Source organism: Musa acuminata, chromosome BXJ3-7, assembly GCF_036884655.1.
Source record: "Musa acuminata AAA Group cultivar baxijiao chromosome BXJ3-7, Cavendish_Baxijiao_AAA, whole genome shotgun sequence".
NCBI classification, from domain to species: domain Eukaryota; kingdom Viridiplantae; phylum Streptophyta; class Magnoliopsida; order Zingiberales; family Musaceae; genus Musa; species Musa acuminata.
The window spans coordinates 38,060,719-38,076,173 of NC_088355.1; the positions used below are offsets into that span (position 1 = coordinate 38,060,719).

A 15,455-nucleotide genomic window follows, 5' to 3' on the forward strand; every position below is an offset into this window, starting at 1 on the left:
AATATGATGAATTAAAAGCTTGAGAGTCTTACAATCCCTCAAGAATGTCCTTTACTAGAAAAACTTATTGCTTGAATGTTATGGGTGGGCTTTATAAGATCAATAGTTACGAGTTTAGTATCAAGGTTTGAAGTGATCTATGGGTTAGTAATTATCTTTTTAGCCATTGGCTTTCCTTTTTCAATATTAACATCTTAGAGAATTATAATACTTTATATGATCTTTTTGCTATAGGGTTTTATGACTTGGGTAAACTTAATATAGCTTTTTATCTATTACTGCTAACCCAAGTAGATATTGGGTATTCATGTGCTGCTAACCCTTAATGATGATATTTATGTATGAATCCTCTCTTTACGAGGATCTCTGTAGTGCTTATAGATACGTGAAAAGTAACAAACAAAGCTTATAGTTATTCAAAGACTTTAGCTAGTGTGAGAATTATTTTCTCTCAATTATAAAGCTTATTCTCTATTGTCTCGTCACGTACCCTTGATCTTATTAGGTCATATTTAATTTTTAAAAATTATCTCAATCGCTCTGACAAATAATGATATTTATGTAACTACTACACTTCATTTGCATAATAAGAGAGAATAAATTATTTTTTAATTTAAGTGACGTGTCACCCTTAACTATAACTCATTCATTAATCTTTAATATCAATCAATTTGAATCTTCACTTAATTTCATCTAAAACTTAATCTTGATCATAGATAAATCACTCTAAACTCATAGATAAGCACAAAGTACGGAAGAACATAGAATGATTATATATTAATACCAATTATAACGTTTTAAATTTTTATATAATTGCTAGATTCACATCTTCATATTGATGATTATTTCTTGATACACATATTATTATTATTATTATTATTATTATTATTATTATTATTATATATATATATATATATATATATATATATATATATATATATATATATAACACATTAATTTGATGAATATGCTGAACATTATAACAAATAACAATATCATCCAAAATGAACTAACATAATGTCAGACACAATGCTATCTTTTTCTGTAACATCAACTCAAGAATAATTACTAGTGATCATCTCTACAGTGGTTGTAGAGAGAGAATTAAGACAAATTAAGGGCTCCATGAATACTGTGATGTTTCAAGTTCAACAACAAAAACAACAGCGGTAATAGGGTGAATAATAAATATGGATCTCTTGTTTCTCTCTCATTATTTTGTGTGATAATAAATATCCTCTCATCAAACAGGCTCTACTTTATTCTTCTAATATGCATGACAACCACTGCAATTGATCATAGGTAGCTTCCTCCAAGCCCATGAACTAAAAGAAGAGGATTAGGGTTCCAATTTGTCATATTTTGTTATCTTATTTGATGAATCCTATGACCCATACTAAATCTGATCTTAAGTAGATATGTCAGAATTATCTGTCAACATAGTAGTTCACTACAACTTAGTCAATAATTGGATCCCCAAAACTTCTCCATCTATTACCTACACATCTTCCCATGCAATAGAAAGCATCTTTAAACACATCCAAGTTCCTTAAACATGAAGGATTTGGTAATTTAGTCCTCTCAACAGTTGAAGAACCTCATATTTGTGATGATCACTAGAACTTGTAATGGAAACTATATCCAATTAAATGTATCTACATTAAATGTATTTACATATGTGGGATGATCATTATCAAACACAAATAAAATCTAAAAACTTAAGTTGTTAACTTATGGATCACACTCAGTACACATCACCCAACTCTTTTAATTCTTAATCCTTTCTCACTCTCCATCCTACGCACCAATGTTATCCTAATAAAAACATTGTTCCCCCCAACATTTGCAGACAAACCAGAATTACTCAAGAAATTAGATAGTGCAGATTTCATGCACTCAATAGATCTTAAGCTTCCATCACAAAAAAAAAAAAAGCAGGTCAATTTCAAGACCATAATTTTGTCATGCACCCATAGAAATTAAGAATTAATAGGAAAAGTTGATCCTTTCGATGTGATTTCTATTCTATGTCTCACTCATAACTCAATGGATGAGATTAAGAACACTAATGGAATTCTATTTGCTTAGCATTTATATGTGAAAGATATATGATTACTTATCATTGATCACTACCTCATACACTACTATTCACGTAAGCTTCTTGGGTACCCAATCTCTTCGCAAAAGCTCCTTTGGACCTCTAACGCAAGCTCTTCCACACTCAGTTGGCATTCGAGTCCAATCTGCAAACAACAAGAACATGAGATCGAGGAAGTATAAGGAATCATACTACTCTTCCACTACAAGTCTTATGATCGAGGAGAAAAAAAAATGATGATCGGTTTCTGAAAAGGAGAGAGATGATGATTGGTTGCAGGGTGCAAACCTTGATGACGAAGGAGTAGAGCACGGTGTCTTCCATGCTGCTGATGTTGAGGTGGAGGATTTCGAACGCCTGCCTCTCGAGGACGGTGATGATCTTGACCACCTGACCCGGGATGCGCTTGGAGAGCGTCCTCAGAAGCACGTTGGAGCCGGAAAGCTTGGCCTCGACATCCGCGACGGGGGAGTTGCAGCAGGCGCCGAGCTCCTTGACCGTGTCGGGGCTGCTGGACGTCGGTGATGGTGTCAGCTGGAGAAGCGGCCGTGGGCTCGGAGTGGGGCTGGGGCTCAAGCTCTTACGCTTCTTCTTGGCCTCCAGGGAGTGCAGGACCTGCTGCAGCTCCTTGATGAACTCTATGGCTCCTCCGATAATGGATGCTTGGTCTCCCTTATCGCACATCACAGAGATCAACCAATCAATCGGTGAGCGCACATCAGGAAACACGGAGAGCAGCGAGGAAGGACGTGGTTTACTTACCCTCTTGATGTAGAAGGAAGGGGTGAGGGTGCGCAGGACCTTGAGATGCTCGTTCATCTGCCTTCTCCTGTTCCTTTCGACGGCGATGTGGGACATGGCTGCGGAGGGAGGGAGGGAGGGAGGGGAGCTGCAGCTGAAACCCTAACCATGACCACATATTAATACCGGTGGTGCATGCATGCAGGCAGGCAGGGTGGAGGGGGAGCAGAGAGTGGAGTGGGGTTGCGGACCTCGAGGGGGCATTCAATGGCGTGGCTGCGCCCTCGTGAGCGGAGTGGCAGCTACTACTCCGAGTGGCCACCACAGCACGCACGCACGCACGCACGCACGCACGAGAAGGGGTGGGTTTGACTGCACTCGCTGATCACAAACTTGGACCGGCTTCATTGATAAGGAGGAAGGGAGAAGTGAGTCACTTCAGTCGCGAGGAAGACGATGATGATTCATTCCGTGGCATTCACTCCACATTCACGCTCTCACGGGTTTCTCCCAACCCTAAACAAGCAAGCGCTTCTGCCGTGAACCCCCCTCCCTCCTTCCTTCCACCGACTCATGCCTCCATGGACGCATGGCCTGCACGTCAAATAATCACATCCTCATATCATCAGCTCATTTCTCAGTGTAGATTCCAATTGCATCTTGATTTATATAGTTTAAACAAGATGCAGTAATTTTTAGATATTGTTTCATCTTACATATCTAATGAAAATTTTGGCATAAGTTAATTCTGATACTACTTAGAAGCGGAAGGCGAGAGTTTGCCCTCTCTCTCTTTTTTTTTTTTTGCTTTATCAAAATAAATAGTTATTATTATTATTATTATTATTATTATTATTATTATTTGCATATATTAATTAAAATATATGTTAGGCTTCATGTGCAAAGATATATAAACAACAGAGATAAGAGAGAGGACCTGCACTGGATTCATGCCAACTGTGATGGAGCATAGGTTTTACCTAAAAATCCTGCACAAGTTGATACATCCACATAAAGATATTCAAAATAATAATGTAATTTGTGTTGTTTTACTGCTCACTTTATGAATAAATATAGCATGAACAGATGTCATACCTCCTGCTATCAGGCTTTTTTAGGCTCTGCATCCAATTTATGCTGCTTCATTCCTAGTTGTGATTATGACAAGAATGCAATTTTATCATCCCAGCTTGCAACATAACCAACTCCGATTAGGGTTCGAATAGCACCAATAATAATCTAAAACTATTTATCATGACAGCAGTAAAGGAGATGCGTTTAGGAGTCTTCTACCATCACAAACTTCTGGCAAAGGTGACTATGATAACAACAATATGGTGAACATTTTTGCTTTTTCACACAACATTTGCTGAGCGTATCATTTCAACTTGGAAAAGAACACATTTTTTTTACATACATAATGTCACTTTAGAAGAGGGATTTCTGCTGTGTCATGCGATCAAAGCAAGTATATTACAATAATATGACAAGTACATGTGAGCAATTTGTTTGTAGAAAAGAATAATACATCCAACCTAGTTAGGCCTTGGTGAAGAACCTGAGGTGTTGGCATTTAAGTCCCAATAGTCCTTCCATCGCATGCTCGTATTCTCCAAAAGACATGTACAAGAAATCCTTCAATAAGAGAGCATTTCAGCTCCCACAGAGCTTTCACAGTAACTTAACAAAACAAAGCTTTCAAAATGTCCCAAAAGAAATCTAACCTCCAAAGGTTGACTTTTGGATCAACTTAGAACTCTGTGCCTTGATTCACTGTTTAATATGAAGAAAATTTGATCAGCAACTTTTAGGACACTTGTGTTAAAGCATTCAGATAATAAGTTGTCCATGATTAAGTATACTACATATTAACACAGATTGCTTGTTGTGTCTGTTCCACCTTGTGATGCTGACGCACAAATGGATAAATAGCATGATGATCAAAATTTTATGCGGTCAACATGTAATTAGCACAGACATCACTTAGCACCCTCATCCGGATTGTAGAAAGCAAATAACAAAAAAGATGAAGGAACTAGATTTCAGCGAACAAGCCCCATATGTTTTTTTTTCTTGTTTTTGAGGGATTCTGAAAACAATAAATAAAAACTTCTTGTATCAAACTTTTGGTAACAAAAAACAAAGATTGTGGTGCATACGAGGAGTTTATTTATGTGGAATAGCACCCGTATCCTGCTCAAGTATCCTGCTGTCAGAGTCTTGCTTTTTTTCCCTAGGATTTTTGGAAGCACAAAGTTAAAGCTTCCAAAATTTTGAAACAATGGAAACATCTTCAAGGTAAAAGAAAACAAATCAATATGAATTTTCATAAGTCACTAATTCTTATTTTATGTCCAAAACATCAAATAGAAATGATGCGGAACAATATCTTAAATCATAAATATTTTAAATCAAAAAGCATTGTATCTGTATATTACCTCCAAGAGATTTCTCGAAGTTCGCCAATTGAGTAAGAAAACCATGATTAGGGGCTATATGTGGTCGTTTGCTCCTAACTAGTGACAATGCATCTGAAAGACTCATCCGATGCTTCTTCATCAAATAAGCAACAACAACAGTGACACTGTAAAATAACTATTAGCAGCTAGTTGATTACAGAAAAAAATGTGCAAGTTTTATATTTTTTCAAATATTTAGAACTTCCACACCACAAAATGAAGATTTCCAAATATCTATTCTTTAATTTAATCCCACAGCATTTGGCATCAATCCAGAGTCTTTCAATATTGCTGCCAAAAAAGTATCGCATACCGCAACTGGCATGCCAAGAAAACATGTTTCCTGTTAAGATACCTAACTATATGCCACATGAATTGCAATACAACATCCAAAGAAGTTTGAATGTATCACATTACATACAATGAAATTGCTGTGGAGATCTGATGCTACTTCCAGCCACATAAAATGATAATTATACGTAAAATGAGAATCACAAACAATGATGACTCAGAATAGCCACCCAAATATGACTACCTTCCTCATATTGCATATCAATATAAATGTAATACCTAGTACGAATACTTGTACCACAAACTAGAGCTGCAGCCTAACTACAGTAAGCCTACATGATCATATGTCAACCAAAACTATCTCATACAAGATTTGAAACTTAACATATGCTTTGATGAGTCCTAGTAAATTTATGAACCAAAGAGAAAATAAGCACAATTATGAATCTCCATTGGAACCACCATCAGTAGTGCTTTCTTACCAGGATTTGCATTTGAATCCTGCCATACTTTATCTTGGAAATTACTATTAGATTAGTTAAGTTATATATTAATGCAACCTGAATTTCATCATGCAAGCTTGATTTACTTGCTGAGATGATGTACTACTAACAATTTTAACTAATACTAGACATTTATGATTAAGACCCTTTAGGAAATGATGAGATACATAGTCTTCAATGAAAATGGTTGATCAAGTTAGTGACACATTTATATTCTGATTGTAATCAATATTTGCACATCTGTTATGCATCAAGAATTATGTAAATAAAATTGTGTGTTTGAATATGCTTTTGAAACATTCTTGTTGGTTGTTTTGAGGATACTCAGAAAAATAATTGATCTAATTATGATCTCAGACAAATAAATACAAGTGACTCCAGATCTTTTAGGCCTGAAAAATACTGTTTTTGCATCCGGATGTTAGCTTCGTGCAAAATTATAAAAGACCTTGGAGTTTGAAACTCACAATGCAATTTTGAATCAATTACTCCATTATTCTTTTAAATAATATTTTCAAACCAGCTTAGCAGGAAACAACAAACTTACCTTCTTGACATTCCTGCAAAGCAATGAACCAACACGCCACCACCTGCACTTCTAGCTTCATCGATGAAACTAAAGCATTCAGCAAAATACTTAACCAACTCTGTGCCTGGGGTGTCAAACACTAGATACAATAAAAAAGGAAAAAAAAAAATTAGTCCAAGAATTTTATATACTTAAAGGAAGTTGTGTATTTATCGAGGGATAAGAAATGCACATCTGTTGGTTTCAGAGAACTTATTTGTTAATAAAAGTGTTCTTAGAACTTCTTGACATTTTATTGCTACCAATTATGGGATAGAGATGGAGTGAGAATCCTTTGCAATCACCCTAAACGAATGGCAAAATAAAACATCTCTATGTTTTGCATCATCTTTACAAGAAGGGCACATTAGATTCCTTATATAATATATAATGATAAGGAAATCAAAACAGAAACAACCTTCATAAGCAAGAGAAGAGACCTAATTTAAATGACATAACTGGCAGATATTAAATTGGTGATAGATATATTTGTAATCATTCCCAAGTAACCAATACGAATTCAATCTGACTATATCAGAAATCAGGCTTAAAAAAATTGCTCTACGTTATAGTTTAACTGTCGAATTGAACCTTTGCTTAGGAAAGAATCTGAAAGCTTTTCAATATGATGCCAAATGGAAGAGAACCTGACTTGCAAGAATAGGAAACACATTGGATCTGAACAATACAGGTCACAGTTAGTTGCAATGTTGCCCAACTTCAGACCCTCTTCCGCCAGCTCAGGGCATAGTCAGGGCCTAAGCGGTCCTACTTTAGCCTTGTTGTAAAGGTCAAAGGCCAAAATACTGGTTGGGTCAGTACGATTCAGCTCAGGACACTTTGATGCAACCGTTACATGAGTCAATCCAGCAGAATTCAGTGCAAAAGAACACAATCTGGCATCGTTACAAATCCTCCATGGTTTTAAAGGAGATCTATTCAGTCTTGGAAGAGTATCAAAAGATCAATTATAATTAATAAAAGATCAACAATTATGACAACTCTGATAAAAAAAACCAGTAAGAAAGGAACTTTTGGTTTGCTGGGCTTACTAACAAGAGAAAAGAAAGGAAAAGTATGGTAGGAAGGATTAGATAATCAGTCTTCAAAGCAATATTCAGTCTTTGAGGGATTAGATATTCAAATTTCTAGACATTCAGGGAGCATACAAAACTTTAATTGACATTCTTTTACTTTCAACAAGACCAAATAGAGACTGTTAAATCAAAATTAAATTAAGTCTACGAGATGAGAACCAGAGATCATAGTAGCATTGGCAATCATACAGAAAATTTAGTGATAGCAATTCTTGAACATCACTGAGGACTCACAATAAAGCAAAACTAAAACTAATATGAAGAACTGAAATAGTAACACAAATTATCAGAAATTAAGTTTCAGAATAAATACAAATAACAGATGGTGCCCAGTGGTGAATCTCAATAATTAATGCCCCCAAAGCAACAAAATAGACAAATTTGAAGTTCTCGGATACAAGCAAGATATTAGTTATTGGTAACCCAATATTCATATTAAAGCACATGTTAAGAAGGCAATAATCAAGAAACTTTCTAGTTGTGGGTCATGCAATCAACCAATTTAATATGCACAGAACAATTCATCGAACCATCAATCTTCTTATAGACGAAGTCGTTAGGAAATGCAGGATCCAGGGATTTGGCCACTGTTAAGATATGGGTGATGTTCAAGTCTTTCAACGCTGACTTGTTAAGCGCTGCGCCAACTGAACCCAAAAACAAACCCTGAGGCAATTGAAGCCGGCAAAGATATTTAAGTATCAATATCAGTTCCAAAATCTAAATCCTTAGAAAAGCTAATAAACTCGTATTCGATTGCCGTTTTGCTCTCACGTTACCTCCTCAATCTGACATGGAACGTTGTCCTCCCTGGCATATCTTGCAGCACAGAGTGCCTGGACGCAGGCGAGAATCCTACTCCTTTGAAGCTCATCCATCTGAGACATGTTTAATCGGATGCCCAGACAAAGCTATTGTTATGTGACAGTGAATTAGGCAGCCAACGGCAGCGTCTCCCTCGTCACAGAGTCTTCCTAGTTCGAGAGAACGAGAGGAAAAAACCCTAATGTATCCGAATTCGACCACCATAGAAAACTTACCCACACATCGAACACAGTACACAAACAAAATCAACTCAAGAACCCCAATTTTAAATTTGGCTTCGACAAAGAAGTTAACAAACAATTAAAGCACAAGTTAATCCGCTTCTGAAATAAACATTGTAACCAGACCTAGAAATTCTAACCAAGAATCTAATGCTAAAGAATCGAACACTGAAAGCGAACTGTGACGGCTTCGAAGAGAGTGGAACCCCAGAAAGAAATCAAACCATATAGGAGCAGAAAACTGACCTCGTGTCCTCAGTCCTGCATTCCTCTGCCTCAAGGTTGCCTTCGGTCGATCGATCGATCGATCGAGAGAGAGAGAGAGAGAGAGAGAGAGAGAGAGAGAGAGAAGGCGAGAGGAGCACCGATTGGGAGGGGAGGTTTCGGATGCGTAGGACACACCAAATATATGCTGGCGTGCTCATTTCGTGTCGATTATTAGCCACACAACCAGACGGTGAGAAACTGGGTATCGACGCTTTGGTGCGTAGATGGTTCCGATAGGACAATTATTAGGGATTACGACATCCGACCCGATTAGGATCCGAATTGGATGTTGGATTGACAAGATCAGACTCGAGTTCCTTCCCTCCACGCTGTCGGTCACGTGCAACATAACTCGGATCCATCGTTCAATTATAAACATCCGACCCGATTAGAATCCGAATTGGACATGAATTGACCCGATCCGCTCCCACATGCACAAGAACTCCGATTACCCGCCGTCGTTGACGGGTAGACGCACGTCGTCACGACGAGCGAGTTCTTTGGAGCCACTTTGGTCTTCTTCCACCGTGCAGCTTTTGCTTTTACTCGTTTCACGAGCGAGTTTGTCGCGAGACGCGTACAGATCTCACCGACCGCCGAAAGAAGACGATGAGTCGCTAATGGCGACAAGAGTGAGTTTTGACAGCAAAAAGAGAAGCGTAGAACATCGTTCGCCATGGTAGCCTGTGCTCCCTGCGGCCGTCCTCTTTTGCTTTGCTTCTACTTCAACCTACCTCCCTCCAACTCATTCTCTTCCATAAAATAGATTAGATTGCCTCCGCTTGCTTTTTCCCACTCCCGCACACAAAAAGAAGGTCCAAAGTGCTCATGGAGGTCTCGGGCCGCGTCTCGTCTGGGAGAAACTCGTTGCCGCTGCTGCCGAGGTCGCCGGCGAGGAGGAGGGGGGAAGGCGGAGGAGGAGGAGGAGGAGGGGCAGAGGAGGCAGGCATGGAGGCGCTTGGGAGGCTGGTGAGGCGAGTGAAGCCCTTCGAGCATGTCGGCCTTCTGGGGTTCGTCGTCTTCACCGCCGTCCTGTTCCTCTCGCTGCTCTGCTTCGCCCACTTGGACTACAGCTGGGTGTGGCCCGGTGGCGGAGGGTATCGGGGGTTATGGATCTCTGGGACGAAGGGTGGCGGTGGGGAGAGAGGGAAGAGCCACGGCGGCGGCGGTGGAGAATGCGATTGGTCCGAGGGGGGGTGGGTGTGGGACGAGGGGTATCCGTTGTACGAGTCCAAGGACTGTGGTTTCATGGACGAGGGTTTCCGCTGCTCGGAGAACGGGCGACCCGATCGATTCTACACCAAGTGGCGGTGGCAGCCCGCTGGCTGTGATCTTCCCAGGTTCCTACTCCATTCTTTTTGCTCTATCGTTCCTATTCTCTATTATTCTAGGGTTTCTCTTCGATCAGGAGCTGAACTATTTTAGTGGTTTATTGTCTAATTTCTAGTTGCAAAAATCGTTCCTTTTCTTATTAGCCACATCCTTTTGCTTCCTATCTTTCCATTTTCCAAGCCAAGAGGACAGAGAAGATAAGAATATTGAACTTTGGTTTCACTCTGTGAGTCTTCACTCTTCAGAATATGAATTAGGAAATTGCATGCCGCCTTCTGTTGTCGGTGCATTTATAATTGTTAGCTGCCAACTGGAGTTGGTGGGATTAATGCAAAGTACCATTTGGTTTTATCTGGTTTTCGTTGACTTGGGTGTGGAAGCACTAGCTAATGATAAAAAAGAAATCTTGTCTGACTCCGTGATCTTCGCTAAAAGAGTTATGGCACTCACCAATTTTTTCAGATTTAACTCACCTTCAATTCTTCAAATATGAAATTTACATCTTTGCTAAAAAGACCTATTTGCATTTTCCAGCAGTTTGTGCTGGTGGCATTAAAATCCTTGATGTAGACCCTGAAATATGAAATTTGATATTTTTTTTTCCCCTCGCTGGTGAGACCGATCTTCGTTGCAAAGCATGCTGACTAGCAATGAGTAGTGAAGTCAGATATGCATTATACCTTTGCATGGAGAAAGTGGCTAGTTTTTGAGCCATTGCCATGGTGATACTTGTGCAGATGTGATGGCACGACTTCACTTTGCCTTTAATAATGTTTTTATCAATAAATTAAATTTGAAGTTTGTTAGATAAAGATTATATGTAATAATGTAAAAGTGCTTAATCGTTCTAAATCTTTTTCTTCATATCCAATGTCAGATTTAATGCAAAGAAGATGCTGAAGAAGCTAAGGAACAGAAGGTTGGTGTTTGTTGGTGATTCGATAGGGAGGAACCAATGGGAGTCCCTCCTCTGCATGCTTTCCATGGTGGTTTCTAACAAGAGCTCGATCTATGAAGTCAATGGTAGCCCAATTACAAAACATATGGGATTCTTGGTTTTCAAATTTGAAGAATACAATTGCACTGTGGAGTATTACAGGTCACCGTTTCTGGTTCTCCAGAGCCGTGTCCCACCAGGGTTACCGGAGCAAATTAAGACTACACTTCGACTGGATGTCCTGGATTGGACATCCACCAGGTGGAAAGATGCTGATGTGCTTGTCTTTAACACCGGGCATTGGTGGAACTACGAGAAGACTGTCAGAGGGTGAGTATATAGTTATAATCACATTTGCATCTTGCCTAAATATGTCCTATCTGGAGTGAACTAAGATGGGGATATTCTTCACATCTGTGAATTATGATCTGTGGGGAATGAGGTATTCTACTATTATCACTGCAACTTATATCATTATTACATAGGGCCTCACTATTTTATTTTCTAGCCTAATTTATTTTCCCATCTATATGTACACTATTTTTTATATTCGTTTTGCAATGATACTTATATAAAAATTATATATGTTCATACAAACATTTCTATACGACTCAATTTGTGGGCCTGCTTTTGCTTGTCTACATGATAGAAGAACCTCCAAGTGCTACATCTAGTTCTGTTGTCTTTTGGACAAAATGGATGAAAAAGAAAAAAAAAAAACATGAAGGAACAAAGATGAGATATGGCAATTAATAGAGTCATTCGATCTCTACAATAGCTTTCCCATGACCCAAAATATCCTTGAGCCTTGAAGTTTTTCTTGAGTAGGACTAGTACTTTCATGCACAATACATATATTTGGGGATGTTGAAGTATAGACAATAGGATTTGACTAGTATTTTGCTTATAATAAGTACGTTCTCTGATTCAGGGGTTGCTACTTCCAAGAAGGTAATGACGTGAAGATGGAGATGAGTGTTGATGATGCTTTTCGGAGATCAATTCGAACATTATTTGAATGGATCCATAAAGAAGTCGATAAGAGCAAGACTCATGTTATCTTTCGCACTTACGCTCCTGTTCATTTCAGGTTTGTACAAATAAAATTTTCATTCTTCCCCAAAGATTTTTTAATAGTTTTCATTTATTACGAAGTAATTATTTTCTTAGTGAGAAAAGATTTTAAGAAGTTTGTATGACTGGTTGCAGAGGTGGGGACTGGAAAACAGGAGGGAGTTGCCACTTAGAAACACTTCCTGATCTAGTTTCATCTACAGTATCATCAAAAGCATGGGCTCATCTGTTGGAACCGTTTAGGAATATGCCCTCGTCAAATTCAACTATGAATCAGGCACTAGAGTTGGATCTGCTGAACATAACCCAGATGACAGCTCGAAGGAGAGATGGCCATTTATCAGTATTCTACCTTGGTTCTTCGGGACCTGCCCCCCTCCACAAGCAGGATTGCAGCCACTGGTGTTTACCCGGGGTTCCAGATACATGGAATGAGCTACTCTATGCACTCATTTTGAAATGGGAGTTGCAGAAGCATCAAAATATGACCTTCTTGAGCACAGCCAGAGTAGAGCTGGTACAGTAAAGTTCAGCTGTCAAGACTGCTAACTTGCACAAAGCTTATACAGGACAGGTTTGCCATTTATCTTTGTGGAAACCCTTGTTGGAACTCTGGACCATCAGAAAGCTTCTGATGTAAAGTTCTGCTGTCAAGAGTGCTAACTTGCACAAAGTCTCTACAGGACAGGTTTGCCATTTATCTTTGTGGAAACCCTGTTGGAACTCTGGACCATCAGAAAGGATTACTGGCATATAATTTCCATATACCTGTCGATACAGATTGCTCATAGTAGCTCATTACAGTAGCAACAGAAGAGATGGATACACTTCACTTACTATCTTGTAAGTTGGTAATTGTTGTTCTGGTTGTAAAGCAACAGCAGTGTGTTCTACAGATGGCACTTAATAGGAGTTTTGGAAAGGCTGGTTAGCATTCTTGACTTTGTCATCAGTCCTGTCAATGATATGGCTACATGAGAGTGTGTGTGTATATATATACATATATGTATATGTGTATGTATACATATACATACATATGTATACATATATGTATACATATATATTTATATATATATATATACGAGCGCTTTAGTGCTGTCTTTTTCAAACATCTTTTCAAAAATAAATAAATAAATATTTTTTATTTTTCATACAGTGAAGGAGCTACATAGGAATCATATATTGATTTTTCATGCTGTGTAAGCTTTTTGACTTGGAGCTCTCCAGCATAGTTTGTGGAGGAAAGTTGTTCTTTTGCTTGAGCTAATTTATTTCAGCAAGCCATTAGTGTATGAAGTATCACTGCTACCATTTCAGCTTTCTTGAGTTAAAAGCCTTTGCAACTTAATGCCTTCTAATTGTTTCTTCACGCAAACTCTCTGTAAGTGTGATGACGAAATTTTAACTCATGTCTTCATCTTTGTTATGTAGCATCTCATCATCTGTTTAAGAACTTGCTGTAGCAAACTCTCTTCATTGCACGTCTCAGGCAGTTGCAGAGTCGGAGTTTCACGTGCCAAGGGAAGCGGATAGCTCTCATGCAATAGGGTTGTAGATGAAGAAGACGTGGGCAGTTGGTGATTAGGAGAGGCCATGAGCGGCGCCGCAGAGCGGCCGTGAGAGTTGACTCGGTGGAGACGGCACTCGAACAACCCGGCGTGCGTGGCCGGAGCGCACACGCACTTTGTCGCCGGCGGAGGAGACGGAGGACCATTTCCTCCTCTGGGTCCGTGGCGAAGGAGTTGCCCGCTGATGCTGGTTGCACTCGCGGCCGTGGTGCTGGTGCTGCTGTTCCTTGCCTGCTTCCGTAGCAGCGACGAAGGTGGACGCCATGCTACCGGCGAGACTTCCCTAGGTGTTCAATATCGAGATCTCGAACCAAAAACCGATAGTTCGTGTGCAGAGCACTAGAAGAATGATCACTCGAATGAAGAGTCACGAAGATGAAATGTGTTGGTGAACAAATGTGTCGTGCGTCAGCGTGGCGTGGTCCACGGGTCGATGTCGGGAGTCTTCTGTCCGTCGAGCTGGATGCAGAGGTTGACCGGGCCCTCACGACGGGTCTTGATCGGCGTCTGGCTCCTCGTGGGGACGTCGATCGACGATTTTCGAGGTTGGGACGCTCACAGGTAGTGAGTGGTCGTTTTCCTGTAAAAATGACCTTCGTCAGGTGATTCCCGACTTTGGCCCCTCCGACGAGCAAGTCAGTTGTGTGTGAATTGTTTATTTTTTACCTTCTTTGGCCGGATACTGGTCATGAGCTTTTATACTATTGTACGAGAGACGGTTATAACACGGGTTCGGCGTAGCCCCTGATCTTCGAGAGTTGAGACGACACTTCTGATCGGCTACCGTCTCGGGATGCATGGAGCGACATCAGACGACACCGCCCCGGGCTCCCAGGATGGGACATGTCGAACAGTGTCTTGATACGGATTCCGTCCTAGCATGTGAGAGTGTTCCTCTGGTTGATTCTCAGGTTGGCATGTTAGTACGTGGGTCGAGCAACATCTTAGTACGGATTCTTGGACGTGTCTCGGGCCTAAAATATCCCTTATCAAAACCAAAACGTACATGAAGAACGGAGCAGCAAAAAGGTTCAAGTGTCACGGTGGCTCGAGAAGCTGAAGCGGCCAACTTGGCTCTTAGAGGCAAGCCTTCTTTTCCCAGTAGATGGACCCTGTGAGGGCCCACACCGGATTCTAAGATCATAATAGTACAGGTATAATATGGTTTGTTAAATTATTATGCACGAAAAAGATAAAAAATATATTTTAACTATATTTAAATTATTAATTTCATCAACCTCCTCACCCATCACCCGCCACACCTATTGATCCTGCTCACTCATTGCACTTGCTTGATCGTCGGTCGCTCGCTCGCCGCACCTATTATCCCACCATACCTACTCACCCGTCGCTCCTCCTCTTTCCAACACGCTCATCAACAATTTTTACTATACTTCAAAATTGTCACCATGATTATTATGTTTCATATCTGTATTTAGTTACAAATTTTACTATAGATATAACAAAAAGTATC

At 39.7% G+C, this 15,455-nt stretch overlaps 2 protein-coding genes across 14 annotated transcripts; one reads left to right on the forward strand and one right to left on the reverse strand.

Moving 5' to 3' along the window:
- Positions 1–1,979: 1,979 nt before the first annotated feature.
- Positions 1,980–9,576, reverse strand: LOC135584768 (transcription factor MUTE-like). 11 transcript variants are annotated; one of them, XM_065160415.1, is made up of 9 exons: positions 9,050–9,576; positions 6,640–6,760; positions 4,564–4,612; positions 3,935–4,449; positions 3,777–3,828; positions 3,091–3,433; positions 2,861–3,001; positions 2,387–2,770; positions 1,980–2,243 (listed from the first exon to the last, which is right to left on the reverse strand). In XM_065160415.1, the coding sequence occupies exons 7-9, from the start codon at positions 2,954–2,956 to the stop codon at positions 2,145–2,147; spliced, it is 579 nt and encodes a 192-aa protein (XP_065016487.1). In that variant the 5' UTR covers positions 2,957–3,001; positions 3,091–3,433; positions 3,777–3,828; positions 3,935–4,449; positions 4,564–4,612; positions 6,640–6,760; positions 9,050–9,576; the 3' UTR covers positions 1,980–2,144. The 11 variants fall into 11 exon arrangements, with proteins under 11 accessions (XP_065016487.1, XP_065016488.1, XP_065016486.1 ...); XM_065160416.1 differs by having other exon boundaries at positions 2,861–2,993; positions 3,935–4,474; XM_065160414.1 differs by having other exon boundaries at positions 3,935–4,474.
- Positions 9,577–9,628: 52 nt separating this feature from the next.
- On the forward strand, positions 9,629–14,606 carry LOC135643447 (protein trichome birefringence-like 10). Of its 3 annotated transcripts, XR_010498251.1 has the most exons (6): positions 9,629–10,410; positions 11,280–11,669; positions 12,271–12,429; positions 12,549–13,340; positions 13,570–13,794; positions 13,903–14,606. XR_010498251.1 is itself a non-coding variant. In XM_065160409.1 (4 exons), exons 1-4 carry the CDS (start codon positions 9,899–9,901, stop codon positions 12,937–12,939), a joined length of 1,452 nt encoding a protein of 483 aa, XP_065016481.1. In that variant the 5' UTR covers positions 9,629–9,898; the 3' UTR covers positions 12,940–13,568. The 3 variants fall into 3 exon arrangements, 1 of the variants encoding a protein (XP_065016481.1); XR_010498250.1 differs by having other exon boundaries at positions 13,570–14,606; XM_065160409.1 differs by lacking the exons at positions 13,570–13,794; positions 13,903–14,606 and having other exon boundaries at positions 12,549–13,568.
- Positions 14,607–15,455: the final 849 nt, after the last annotated feature.

What these genes read in the sequence shown, in the direction of transcription:
- LOC135584768 (XM_065160411.1), bottom strand. Translation starts at nt 8,644, where the DNA reads ATGTCTCAGATGGATGAGCTTCAAAGGAGTAGGATTCTCGCCTGCGTC. An exon ending in TTCCATGTCAGATTGAGGAG is followed by an intron (nt 8,424 to 8,536) that starts GTAACGTGAGAG and finishes CAATTGCCTCAG; the next exon opens with GGTTTGTTTTTGGGTTCAGT. An exon ending in CGTCTATAAGAAGATTGATG is followed by an intron (nt 6,761 to 8,287) that starts GTTCGATGAATT and finishes TATTGTATCTAG; the next exon opens with TGTTTGACACCCCAGGCACA.
- LOC135643447 (XM_065160409.1), top strand. Translation starts at nt 9,899, where the DNA reads ATGGAGGTCTCGGGCCGCGTCTCGTCTGGGAGAAACTCGTTGCCGCTG. An exon ending in TACGAGAAGACTGTCAGAGG is followed by an intron (nt 11,670 to 12,270) that starts GTGAGTATATAG and finishes TCTCTGATTCAG; the next exon opens with GGGTTGCTACTTCCAAGAAG. An exon ending in TACGCTCCTGTTCATTTCAG is followed by an intron (nt 12,430 to 12,548) that starts GTTTGTACAAAT and finishes GACTGGTTGCAG; the next exon opens with AGGTGGGGACTGGAAAACAG.